Raw genomic sequence first — 13,196 nt, 5'->3', positions numbered from 1 at the left:
TGCCTCCATAGATCCTGGTCTAGGCTGTAGAGCCAGTGTGTTTCTCTCCCTTACCCTTGAGGAGCTGGTTTGACAGTAAAGGCGCAGTGCAGCGCGGCTGACAGCTGTGCGCGCACTGCTCACAGGTTCACAGGAGCCTCACAGTGAAGCCGACTCTGCCTGTAGTAAAGCGGTCTCGTGCTAGGGGGAATTTCCCGGCCACGTGCACGAAAACAGTGTCGAGAGGCGGGATCATAACAAAGCCGTTGATTGGTCGACGTGGCTGTATGTAGCCCATACTCGCGCAGAGTGACTCTGGTCGGCTTCGCCTTTTGCTGGGGTTTATTTACTAAAGTTGTGCCCACGCCCCGGCGGCGGAGTCACAGTGGAGCTGACGTCGGCGAAATGAAATCAGCCGCTTGCCCTTCTCCTCACAGAATGAAGTTGTCGTGGAGCTGATTCGGACTAAAGTTTTTTGGATGCGCATGGATATGAACTCGCTCTGATTTTTCTTATTAAAGCTGTCTCACAAAGGCGTATTTGTGGTAAGTGCACTGAGCTGGTGTTTGATGTTAAATCAGCCACGCTTTCTGTGTCAGTTATAAACATGATTAAAACCGTATGACGTATAACCTCTGTGCCGGTGAACACCTAAGCGTTCATAAACCTGATCGTGTGTTTATTCTATTCTTCTTGTCGACGGGGACGGAGAGGCTGCCGGCTTCACGCGCCGGTGCCGGTCCGTCAATGGCTCAGACGCGCTGCACTTGTTACACGCGCTGCAGAGCAACAACAACAACACCACACGCGCTTTGCTCCTCACGCACACTGCTTTTATATACTGAAACTATTTGACTGTCTATAGTGCTATAACATAATTGTATCTATTGCTGATATCTTAAATATACAGGTTATGTGAAGACTACCGAGTCTTTTCCCTGTTTCATCACTTCCTCTGTCGTGTGTTTGTATAATACAAGTTGCTTTTATTGGGTTATGATGAGAAAGTCTTTTCTTGTGGCCAAGCAGAAACTGTGTCAATAACACTCGCCTCTCTCCCCACTCCCCTCCTCTTTTGTGTTCGGGTTATTTTTGTTTGCAGCAGGGGGAGCCACTGACTGACTCAAACACAGCTGGGCAGTATACTTTAGGGCACACATAAGCCTTGCTGAAAATTTGGACTGTTCTTTTTTGCTGGGCCTTCCATGCTCCTAGTTTGTGTTTGTCAAAACAAAGCATTAAGTGGTTTTACATAGAGGGTTTATTGTGAAGGCGCAGAGTGTAGCGTGAGGTCTGGGCATGCTACAGTGGCAATCTGCTCATGTTGGGTGAAGAAATGAAAACTCAGTGCTGGCAGGCTGACAGACTGAGCCAGGGAGAGTGCTCCTCATAGACTGTCATTACCCTTTGGCTCCAGCCCACATTTTAAACTGTGGTAGTGGTATAAGAACCCTGTATTACAATTCAGTGGCAACTTGGGGGCTTGGTTGGTGGGACAACTTATATTTCATCCATATTTTGACAACTCTTTGACCCAGCAAATGACTTCAGGTTGAATGCTGTTTGATGCATGATGTTGATGTTGTTTGTAGAGAGACACAAGCGAGAGTGTTAAATTGTTCTGTGGTCAGATTCCACATTTGAATACAGCGATGACACCGTTCATATAACCATCTGATAAGTTGTTGGGCTCACGGCCAGATTGCTGCTGGAACAAAGAATCCTCGTCTGTTTTGACCTAGTGAGCCAAACCATTATTTGTGTCAATGTATCTGCAGTGAGTCTCTCGTGACCACAGAAAACTGTGTGGTTTCATCTTTGAGATGCATACAACCATTTAACTCAATTCACTGTGGACTCAGCCACAAGTGAGGACAGCCCATCTGCTCATGTTCCCTCCACCAACGTGACCAGAGAGGTTTTATTGATCCAAGGGCACTCATTATGAAGCAGACAGGTTGTCTATAAACATAGAGAAGGGAATTTACTTGTTATACATGTTTGTGAGATCATTTGATTGACTATATGTAATGTCAGTCAGTCCAGTGGAGGACAAATTCCTCATCAGTAGCTACATCACATTTCCCATGTCTTTGTTAGGTCACTCAGCGTGCAGCGCCCCGTATGGAGGATGAGGAGGATGATGTGTTTGAGCCAGAGCTGCACTGCTGGCACTCCACATTCAGACAGATAAAGTGTGAAGACCGGGCCACGCAGACCCCCGGCCCTGCCCTGGCACCCAGCAAAGGCATGCTTCCCTTTGGAGTGGCAGAGGAGCCCAGACCACTCTTTTACGGTAAGCTCTTCTCTTGTTTGCTCAAAAGAGGAAAAAGCGAAAGGGAACATGACCCTGTGCGTGACAGCTAAAGGTATAAAACAGAAGCATACACTACTCTAACATGAGGTAGTGTGAGAAAAGTGCATCAGTGTACATCATCAGTGTTGTTAGTCTGATCACCTCTCGGCGCCTGACAGTCCAGTTTTTATGATCCATATTGAGTGTACTCAGCTGCACTGCCATTCACAGGGCGCCAGACTGGCATTGTGACTCACAGGACGTGCCAGAAGTGTTCACCTGTAACCCAACAGAAACTATATAAAAGATATATACCACAGCAAAGTGCTGCCACTGCCCCTAGCTGTGTGAATTTATGAGTTGGCTCTAAACTACCGACACAGTTGGAAAATTATTTAATGGTTTAACGTTGAGCAGCTTTTGAAACTACTGTTACTGGACACAACAGAAGTCATTTACCACTGCATGATTTCTGTTGATGAAATATCTTTGACACTTAACAGGCAACGCAGGTTTTCGATTGCACTTCCCGGCCCATTTTGAGCTTATTGAAGATCAGGAAACAAGTGGACCACTACAAGAGGGAGAGATGCAGAACGGGGTAGACCAGCCTCCCAGGCAGCTTCCTGCTGAGCGCAGTGTGGAGGCGTGCATCGGCCAGAAGCTCCAGCTGATCGGAGACCAGTTTCACCGGGATCATTTACGGCTGGTGAGAGAACACTGACTGCACATAGATTTGTAAAACTCTAACATCTGTTTAAAAAGTTAAGCTACAAAGTGAAGGAAATCTCTGTGTTTTTGCTTTTTTTCATCTTTTACAAAAAATATATATTCATGAAATTGGTTCCAGTATGTTTTATTCTACACAATACACTATACATCAGCTGCAATTACCACATGACTTTCCACAAACTTTTATACCCATACTGACCTGACAAAAACTTGATTCATGCATTCCCTGCCTGTTTGTTTTGTAGAGGCAGAGCATGTGTAGAACTTTATCCCTACGTCACCCCCCTCTCTTCCCTTCAGCCTCAGGACGCCCCATCCCCCATACTCTGCCAGCTCTGAGCCCTCCCCCTGCCTTGTCTTCCTGTTTATTTCTCTCTCTTCACTCCTGTTTCCCCAGGCAAGACTTTGGTAGGATGCTTAGCCTTGAACAAAGCACTTGAGCTGCTCCTTTCTCAGCCTGATTTCTTTTACAATTTGTTTTTAATTTATTGTGAACCTGTTGCACATAAGCACCATCTCCGCTTATATAGTAATACCTCAGTGTTGGTCCAGGAGAAGCAGTTGTGGCGGGAGAAGGTACTTGTTGTAACCCGAAGCTGAAAGCGTGCGTCCTGAGGGAACAGCTGTAGTTCCAGGGAGTCTCCCATTAGGCCTGAGACACCTAAACAACAGGCCATTATACAGGCTCACATGAGTAAGCATATACACATATTAAGGCCTCAAACAGAAAATAGTTGAACTAGAATTGTTTTTTAAAAACAGGACCTGCAGTTACACAGGCAAACCCCTGATTACTGCTACTTATCAGACTTCTTTCTGCCTGCACTGTGCACTAGTATGACTCATCTGTTGTGACACCAGCATTAAACATTAGACAAGCAGACAATGTTGGACACACGGAGACTTGTTGTGTGTCTGGGCCTATTGACGTACAACAGGGGCTGATGCGGGAGGAGGAAGTGGTTTGTGGGCCGTTGTTGCTTGAGTAAACTTCAGACAGGACAGTGTGACCGACAGCCTGGAGCCCTGTGATGTCAGACAGGACCACTGTGACTTTCAGATTGATACAAGTTGTGAATAGTAATAATGTTTTTTCACTCGTGTGTGTTTAGAGTCAACGGCAGCAATTTTTAGCCCTGTTTCAATGTTGTGCAAATATTGTGTTTTGAACAGGCTCATGCACGAATACAGCTGTAGTTGTTTTTCTGCTCTGTCGCAGCCTGGCCCTTGGGTACAGTACTCTGGGTAACTGTTTGTGTCTGCCTTCTCTCTGTGCTGTCTCCTCTCTCCTGTCAGAGGCTGATTACACACATTCAGCACAGCACTTGTCCCTAAACCCATAGAGTGCTTTGCTCTGCTCTTTTCTTGGTAGATTTGGGAGCGTTGTGCCTGTGAGTGTACTTCATGGGGCCCATGGCCCCTGGCTAAAGCAGGGATTAAGTAGCGAAGCAGAGTTGGTGGATGCTGACAGATAAATTGCTCCTCGTCAGAGAGAGCTGGAGGGCACTAAGTTCCCCCAGAGGAAGGTGGACATTAGCCATCCTGGCCATTTGAGCCATGGCAGTAATGACAGTCACAATAGCAGGAAGACTGCTGCACAGGGCCAGCTCTAGTGTTAGGTTTCATCCCTGTGTTTTTTTTACAGAGACGAGTCCTGGTGCTTTTGATAGGAGGTGTTGAAAGCAGGCTTGAATATCGCCTGTGTGTGTGTGTGTGTGTGTGTGTGTGTGTGTGTAGCTGGAGCTTTATCTGTTGCTCTTAGGGCACTTTCTTTTTGCCTGCAATACATTTTCAAACAGCTGAATATGAGCAGTACTTGATTTCAGGAGGTATTGCCTCTGATTGCATATAGCCACATCTCAGTGCGTTTTTCAGTATCATTTAATGCTATGTCTTTACTTTTGCCTGTCTGTCTGCTCCTTGTTGTGACTAATCCAGTGTGTGCTGCAGAGGTGAGCAGGTCTGTTTGTCCTGAGAGATAAGGTTCGGCTTCTGCGCAGCCGGACAGACACATGTGCAGTGATAAAGCACATCAGGCCAGTGTCACTGTGACGACAGGAGCATCTGCACAGGCTCGGCCTCTTATCGCTGTCTAAATTTAGACTCATTCTGACAGTTGAGTGTGACTCGTGACTTGTTGCGAAAGTTCTTTGCACACTTCTTATTATCACTCTGTCTTTGTTCGTGTTGATGCTCTGCTCTCTGGACTTGATAGAACCGAGGGCAAAAGGTCTGTGTCACAAAAGCTCTGCTTCTGTTTATGAAGATGAATAACACACATCTCTCACGGTAAACAATCATTGTTCAGAAGTGTAAAAAGCTTGCTCTCTGCTGCTCTGCTGTAACTCCAAGTCTGTGACATAGGTTTGGACATGTCAGTGGCTGAATGTAAATATTATCTATGTTCATTTCCAACAGATATTATGCCAGCAGTCTTCCTTATCAAAAGTTCCCTGACTGATTTTTACCAGACTATTCAACAGGGACTAGTTTCGTCATGTTATCAGACTTAATGCTATGACCTGTTTGTGTCTCTATTCTACTTTAAACTCCATGTTAAGGGGAAAATGGCAGTGTAAACAAAATCTTGTCAGAGCTTATGCAACACTCATGCAAACATCAACACAGGTTGATAAGGGCAGACTAAAGCTTATCACAGAAACTACCAGTAGGTCAATGTCAGGACACCATATTAACAGACATAAGCTATAACTATGACTCTAGGGAAGCTCTCTAAACAATTGTGCGGTCAAGACGAGGTCGTGACCTTTGGCGTGTCCTCACAGATGTGTTTTTCTTATTGTAGCTGTAGACTGAAAATAGTTGTGTGTTATCAGGCTGGAGGGAGTCTGTCTTTTGTCTGCACATGAGCTACTGTACCTCTGATAGACGCGCTCCACACAGTCCGGTGGAGAGCTCCCTAATTCCTTTTGCCGCAATTATCTTATCTTCACTTCTCGACGGCACAGATAGTATTATCCCTCTAATCACACGCAACCCAATTGGCTCCTGAGCAACCGCTGCTCTCTGCCAGGAAGATATGGACACTCAGTGATGAATGTGTTTATAGCTGGGGGTGTCTGAAGGGAAGCCCACATTGTGTTTGGACACTTTCTAATAAGTATTGTCATTGACGGGGAGACTGTTTACATAATACAGGCCATGTTCCGCTGTCTAGTTTTTGTCTTCACGCCTCCTGAGTTTCTACTGACGTCTGGCAATCAAGAAAAAAAATGTTGCACGCCATCCTAATCTATCTGTTTTTCATTTCTGCAAATGTTTTCTGCAGCTGGGGGTTTGCTAACATGCATTTCTTTTTGTTGCAGTATCAACGACACCAAAGGAACCAGGGCCCTGCGTGGTGGCGCCTGGCCGCAGCCCTGCTCAGTCTGCTGTTGGACCGGGGGGGCTTCATGGCTGGAGGGGGGCGAGGGGCAGTGGGACAGAGGTGAGACTGTCCCGATGTGAGGAACTGGACTCCTAATGGCACTGTCTAATCCAACACGGGTCTGTTGTGGAGATGAAACAAAAAGAGAAGCGTCACCGCGGGACGGAGACAACCAACTTTTATACTTTTTTTTTTTTTTGGTCTTTCCAAGGCGATGCCATGGTGTTCTGAGATTACTCCACAGAACAATGTCAATATTTTGGTAAACATGTTGTGTAGTAGTTTTGTACAGTACTGAATGATCTTTTTGCACTTCAACATGTATCCTCCGCAGACCCTGGGAATGCCTTATTTTTCAAATGTCTTCTGCCAGAAAGAGTATTGAACAAAATCAAGAAGAAGGTTTTTTTCGGTTTTGAAGTTTTCCGGGTGACCAGTCAAGTTGAGTTACAATTTTTTTTTTTTCTCCCAAAGACTCCGAACAATGCATTTTGCACCACAGCAATTCATCTGTTAATTGGTTTTTGTTTTGAATTTTCTAAGATTTCTAAAGATTTTTTCTTTTGGTATTGTAAACATCCTTTTTTTTTTTTAAACACTGGGAGCAAAAAGACATGTATTATGCCTTTCAATAAGTCAACACGCCATATACTAAACACATGGACATTGGCCTATGACTCACCAGTATCGGGGTGGAGTTAGCGCGCATCACTCACTGGTTAAACAAGCCCGGTGAGTGCAACTGTACTGTCGACAGTGTTATGAATCCTTATCAGCAAACAAGCCATTTCAACAAATTCATTTGGCACACGTCATTTTTTGACTGAATAGTGAAGTAAACATCAAAGCTTCCATAACAGAATCCAAAGGGGCTTTTCAAACACAAAAAAAATGCATTGGGCTAAGTTTGTGGCATGTTGAACTTTTGTGGCATTTCAGACAGTAGCAGAGACCAATGGAGGCTGTATTTCTCGTCTTTGTGTTTTTACGATTGTTTCTCTCATGCCCTTCGAGTGGAGCGCTGGATCCACTGTTTTTGCACTAAGCTACACACATTCTTCAAAGCAGATCGTATTGTTACCCACCTTTGTCCTTCTCCATGAAGTATATCTTTCAATATCAATACAACATTTCAGCACCTCACTAAAAATGGCTATGACTTCTGATATTTTTTTCCTCCCTTCTGGACACCAAACCAGTGGAGCTCAACAGCCCCACCCCCACACACACTTCGAAGTTTCCTTGGATCCGGAAGTAAAAGCATATGAGACGCAAATTGTCCAATAGCAGATTTATTTTTACAGAATAGAAATACCAATTACTTGAAAATAACAAAACACTTTTTTTGGATTAATAACCTGAGTAATACGTTTAGCTGATTAGTATCTCTTAATATCTATATATAGTATTTTTTTTTAAAAATTTTTTTTAAATGAACAGTATTTTTTCTTCCGGAGCCAAAGTGAGTTTCGAGGTCACTGTTGATTAGTCATTTTAACCTGTGAAAAGGAACTTTACCACTCAGGCTACGTCTTAGCATGAACCACCAACTTTTATGGAATCATTTTTTTAGGGAGTTGTTCTGGTGCTCTGGTTTGGGACCTATGTAATCACCATTGACAAGCCGTGACTATAATTATTGAATATGTTAAGGACACTGTTGAAGATGCTGTGTGCCAGGCCAGCATGTGGACCCATGGAGCAGAACATATCAGGGCTCTTTACCTTTAAATGCTCCAATACAGTGTCAAGTTTATCACTGCGTCATTAGGTGTTTTTCCTCTCTGTATCTTTATATTTCTCAGGGACGGATGTTGCAGCTACTGAAAATCCTTGAGAATCATTTGCTGTTTACATGCAAGCGGAGAAATTGAAATTCATGCCTTAATGTTGTAAAGTTGATGTAAATACAACGTTTGGATAGAAGGGGCAATGGGCACATGAAGCTCCTTTGTAACATAAATGGACCTAGTAATTAAAAGTGTTCAGTCCTTAGATCCTACCAACGTGGCAGTGGTGGGGAATCAAGCAAAAACAAAATGAGTCAATCTGCTTCACTTGTACTACCAAGCCTGGTGACCCGGACTCTGATTGGTCATTGTGCCACCCCACTCAGATGGGCAGAGGAAGTAAACAAAAGGGTCAATAACAAATTTGCTTCTATTTTACTGGAAAATCTGACTAAACCACACTCATCGTAGCATAATCATGTGCTACTACTCAACCACCCCAATGAAAAAAGTGTAAACAAACCCCTGCTACAAAGTTTGGCCATAAATCTGTTCCTTTATAGTAAGAATGAACTGTAGTCGGCTGTAGATTCAATGCAGTTATGAGTCTTAATCATGTTTCCCTCTGCATGTAAACGCAGTGAGTGAAGAGGAAGAGCAGTGGTGTCGGCCTGTCTTCTGCAGGTCATGTTCGAGGGGGAGTGCTGTGGTGAGTGGGGGGCGCTCCTGAGTTTGAGGAGGGGGAGTGCGGTGCACTGAATGATGCGGTTGTGGTTAGTTTCCTGCAGATCCTGAACGCTGAGCCAGTCCAGGATGTCCCGCCTCTCACCACAGCCTCCTCTCCTCTTCTGTCAGAGACCATTCTTTTTCCTCTTATCTAACTTATTTTGGTGTATTTATTTTGTATATTGGCCCATTTCTACTGTATACTCGTGTGTGCAATTCTTGTGTTCCTTTCTCAGTCTTACCTGTTGTGAGTGGAGGGCAGGTACTGTGCCTGATACCCTTTTGCCCCACTCCTGTCTATCTTACTCATAGCCTGCAAATAGTTTAACCCTAACCACCAAGTCACAGTAACAACAACAAACTGCATTTTTTTTCTTTACAATTGTGACGCCAAATTGTACTACCTCTGACTGAGCTTCACGGCTTTGAACGAGAGCAATAGTGTGCCATGGACACAGTGGTGAAAGATGGACCGCTAGGAGCCTAGGAGCAGACAAACTTTAGCTCTGAAGTTTTACTTGAAAGTTTCAAACCACCACAGATGAGACCTTTTGGACTTCAGGGTGACTGTATTGCAGGTGTTTATACTTTGTGACCCACCAATGCAAACGTTTAGTTTGTGGTTTAGAAAGCAGTAGTTTGGATGCAGTTACATGCAATCTTGCCTTTTTAAAAGCACCCACAGTAGTTGTACTGATGACATGACGACCGTTAAACCATGAAAGGATGCCTTCAGAGACTTTAAAATGTTGAATCCTATGGTGTTATTGGAGTTTGAACCTTGTGTTGTAATCAACATGCACTGGAAAGTACTTTGTGTAGATCCCATGGGTCCCCTATGTGTTGTGTTGATGTATAGTATATACTCTGGATTGTTTTCTTTGGGCTGTTTGCCACATGTCAGTGGTATATATTGTGCATTGACCTGGGAGGCTGGGCCTATTTGATTGATTTAAAGGGAACACACCACATGGTGCCCTGTGTTTTCTGTTAGTGACGTTCCCATACTGCCTGCTGCCTTTGCAGTGAGAGCAGGATCCCTGTGTGGGACATGTATTTTATGGAAACCGTCAGTGTCTTGAATTTTTAGTCCACTTTATACATTTTGGAGGAAGGTATTGATTTTTTAATTTTTAACAATAACATTTCTTCATGGTCTTTCTTAATGTTTTAAGATGTATTTTCATAAAGTGGTCTGTTTCTTTTTTTCTAGACAGTTCAAAGTTGTACAAAGTCCATGTGACCAAGGGCATTCATGTAATGAGATGAACACAGCACACATTCCCAGCACGTGTCCATGTGGTTTATTACCCTTTACTGTTGAGGTCACTCTGAACTGATTCAACAGTGAACCCTGGAATATGCCTTTAAATGCTCAGTTCAACAGTCTTGATTATCACACACTCTCTGTACCAAGAAAGGAGACCCAGCGAACATGTAGCATTTTTGTAACATTGACTGTGTGTTTTCGAGACTCTACTGTGCACTCATTTTTGTGTTTATATAAATTTTTGGTTGTTAATATTATATGGAAGACAATTTGTAATGTAGTGCAATATGCTGTACATATGGAGCTTTGCTCTACAAATCTTTTTTTCAGGATTTCTTGTTGTTTATTGGTACTTTTTTCAATAAAACTTTATTGAAGGTGTCATGTTTCCAGACGTCATTATGTGCACAGTAACATTAAGAGTACACCTATTGACAAAATCCACGACCAGTCCAGTTTCTTTTGTGGATGTTACATGAGGACTAGCAGATGACACTACTCCCCTCAGTTACTGGACCAATGATACAGTGTCTGCTCTCAGACACAAAGGCAGTACAATTCATTATTTTTGTGCTCAACTCCCACTCCTGAGCGTGCCCTTGTCTTGTGTTTGAGTGACCTGCTGTGAGCATAAACCCCTGATGGATTGGCCCAGTGTCAGGCTTTCAACACTCTGATGGTCCTAAACTGTACTGCAATCCTGTCTTCACCCCTCAACCTCACCTCACAGATCTCAGGTCCAACATCTTCAATTATATTACACAACATGACTATCGTTTACAAAATGCTCCTTGTTCCACAGCAGCCAGAACTCCCTGGAGGCATGGGAGTGACTGCCTGCCTTTGACACTCACAAACACAAAAGTTCCATAAACCAAACTTTTGCCTCCCCTGCGGACTTCAGTCAGAACAAAATCTGCTCATACCCTTACCGTAGAGCCCCTCCTCCCCCGGGGCAGACACGTGGCACCGCTATTGTCCTGGCTAATGGGTACAGTTTCATGCCGGGCCCACACCTGACTCACCTGTTTGTCTGCTGGCGGTGAAAGGAGCTCCCTGACGCTGACACATGTGCACAGTAATGACAGAGGATGTGGTTGAGAGAGAGCCCTACCCCAGACACGCTCGACTGACAGCACACTGTTCAGTGCTCTGCCTGTAATCCCACCTCTTAAATTCAAGTGCAAAAATCTCCAGGATTATGGAAGCTAATTAACACTGCTGTTTATACAAGTGTCAAAACATATAAAGATCATATGTGCGTGCTCCTGCAATCTATATGATTATGTACTGAATTCAGTATTTATATGTATTTATATTTAATGTTTTCGTAACACACAGGCTAGTACTACTGTATATCATATTTTCATGACAGAAAGCATTGTGGTTTAAGTATTTCACTCTAGTTTTGAACTTGGTGATGTCCAGTTTATCTGAGGGCTGCAGACTGGTGGTCAATGCAGTGAAACGTTCATATTGACACATTTAGAAAAGGTTTTTATCCCTAGCTTAAATCTTTAAATCACCTGTTATTATCACGCCTACGTGTCAAAATAGAATTGAGTTATCAGTCTTACGTCTTGTTTTTGTTTGTTGATTTGCTGTTGCTTTGTTTTTGGCTAAGTTCCATAAAGTGCATCCATATGTTGTGCGGCAAACTGGAGTGTCACGGAAGGAACTGACCAAATCCATCTTGTAGCGTCTGCTGATTCATTCGTGTCCGCACCAGCTGTTGGCTTGGGGCAATTTTGTGACAGAATGGTTGGCCATGGTTTTACGCTTGCTGACAAAAACAAGGTCTTTCATTAATACTTGTTCACACGACAAAGCCAATAAAAACATTATTATTTTAAACTGCACATTAAACCATTATCCAATCTTGCAATTGTCTTGTGCCTGAGATTTGATCAAGCTCATGGCGTTTCCTCTAATCAGAAGAACTTTATTTGTATAGCATCTTTCAGAGACATAGTTGCTTGGCCTGCCAGACTACATGCTTTTTCAAAGACATGTAGTCTGGGAGCGAGCGTGATCTCAGCGATTTCCCGTTGGCCGTGATTGACAGATGACATCAACCCATTAGAGCAACGCCGGATATGACGCAGGAACAAGCGGCAGGAAGCATGTTCAGTAAACATTAATGTCTGCCAGTAAAATTCTGTTTACACACACATCATTCATCCAGGTCTATTGTACATGTTTTTAGTGGTAGTGGAAACCGGAGTACCCGGAGGAAACCTACACAGACATTAGCCTGGCTAACACCAGACTAAAATCACAAGTGATATTTAATCTGGGGACCACCAATTCATTTTCTCATAGGAGAGGTGTGGTTTACGATCGTCCATACTCGTTTATTGGGCGATACGAAAAAAAAAAAAAAAGTCTATCATGCGTCTGCACGTAGCCATGGCCAATCGTATCATCGTATGAGATGACGTATGACGTACCCGCTGTAAACTTTTGAGCTAAATTATTTAGAACAAGGTCTAAAGCTTGATCGAAAAATACCATCATGTCTGCTGCTGTCATGTTGGATCCGTAAATGAACTTTTTTTTTTATCCGTAAATAAACTACAAGCTTCCGTATATCGAATAGCGCGTCATCGTCTTGCCGTCCCTCCTCGCTCTGTGATTGGTTCCCAAATCCACCGGAAAATTTGGGCCATGGTCCCCAGGCTGTTGTGCAGTTCGAAATAATTCGAGCGCACACAGCAGCATGGCGTTAGCCAGGTTACACAGACATGGGGAGAACATGCAAACACCACACAGAAAGGCCCGTCCAGGTCGGAATCGAACCCGGGACCTTCTAGCGCTACCGTGCCGCCAGCCGCAACACCAATCTTTACACACAATTTCATCAGGAAACTTTCCACATTTATATTACATTCATATTGTTTTTCTATTGTAATATCAATCTGGCATATGCCAGGTTAAGCATCACCTGTTGGAGTGTAATCGAGTTGACTCCCCCAATTTTCTTCATTAATCTTAGAAGATGCTTTGGTATCATGTTAGCTGATACACATTAGCCTTATGTTTAACCCTGAGGATGTCCCTGCCGCCTTTCGCTGC

The 13,196-nt window shown here is 43.7% G+C and overlaps 1 protein-coding gene across 1 annotated transcript; it reads left to right on the top strand.

The window, feature by feature from the left end:
* The first annotated feature begins 301 nt into the window (after nt 1–301).
* Nucleotides 302–7,735, top strand: bmf1 (BCL2 modifying factor 1). Its single transcript, XM_079573169.1, has 4 exons — nt 302–524; nt 2,080–2,275; nt 2,779–2,984; nt 6,334–7,735. Exons 2-4 carry the CDS (start codon nt 2,104–2,106, stop codon nt 6,457–6,459), a joined length of 504 nt encoding a protein of 167 aa, XP_079429295.1. The 5' UTR covers nt 302–524; nt 2,080–2,103; the 3' UTR covers nt 6,460–7,735.
* Nucleotides 7,736–13,196: the final 5,461 nt, after the last annotated feature.

The sequence above is a fragment of the Gobius niger genome, assembly GCF_951799975.1.
Source record: "Gobius niger genome assembly, chromosome: 16".
Taxonomy (NCBI): domain Eukaryota; kingdom Metazoa; phylum Chordata; class Actinopteri; order Gobiiformes; family Gobiidae; genus Gobius; species Gobius niger.
This window is presented reverse-complemented; position numbering and strand designations above follow the sequence as displayed.

What these genes read in the sequence shown, in the direction of transcription:
- bmf1 (XM_079573169.1), top strand. Translation starts at nt 2,104, where the DNA reads ATGGAGGATGAGGAGGATGATGTGTTTGAGCCAGAGCTGCACTGCTGG. An exon ending in GCCCAGACCACTCTTTTACG is followed by an intron (nt 2,276 to 2,778) that starts GTAAGCTCTTCT and finishes GACACTTAACAG; the next exon opens with GCAACGCAGGTTTTCGATTG. An exon ending in ACCGGGATCATTTACGGCTG is followed by an intron (nt 2,985 to 6,333) that starts GTGAGAGAACAC and finishes TTTTTGTTGCAG; the next exon opens with TATCAACGACACCAAAGGAA.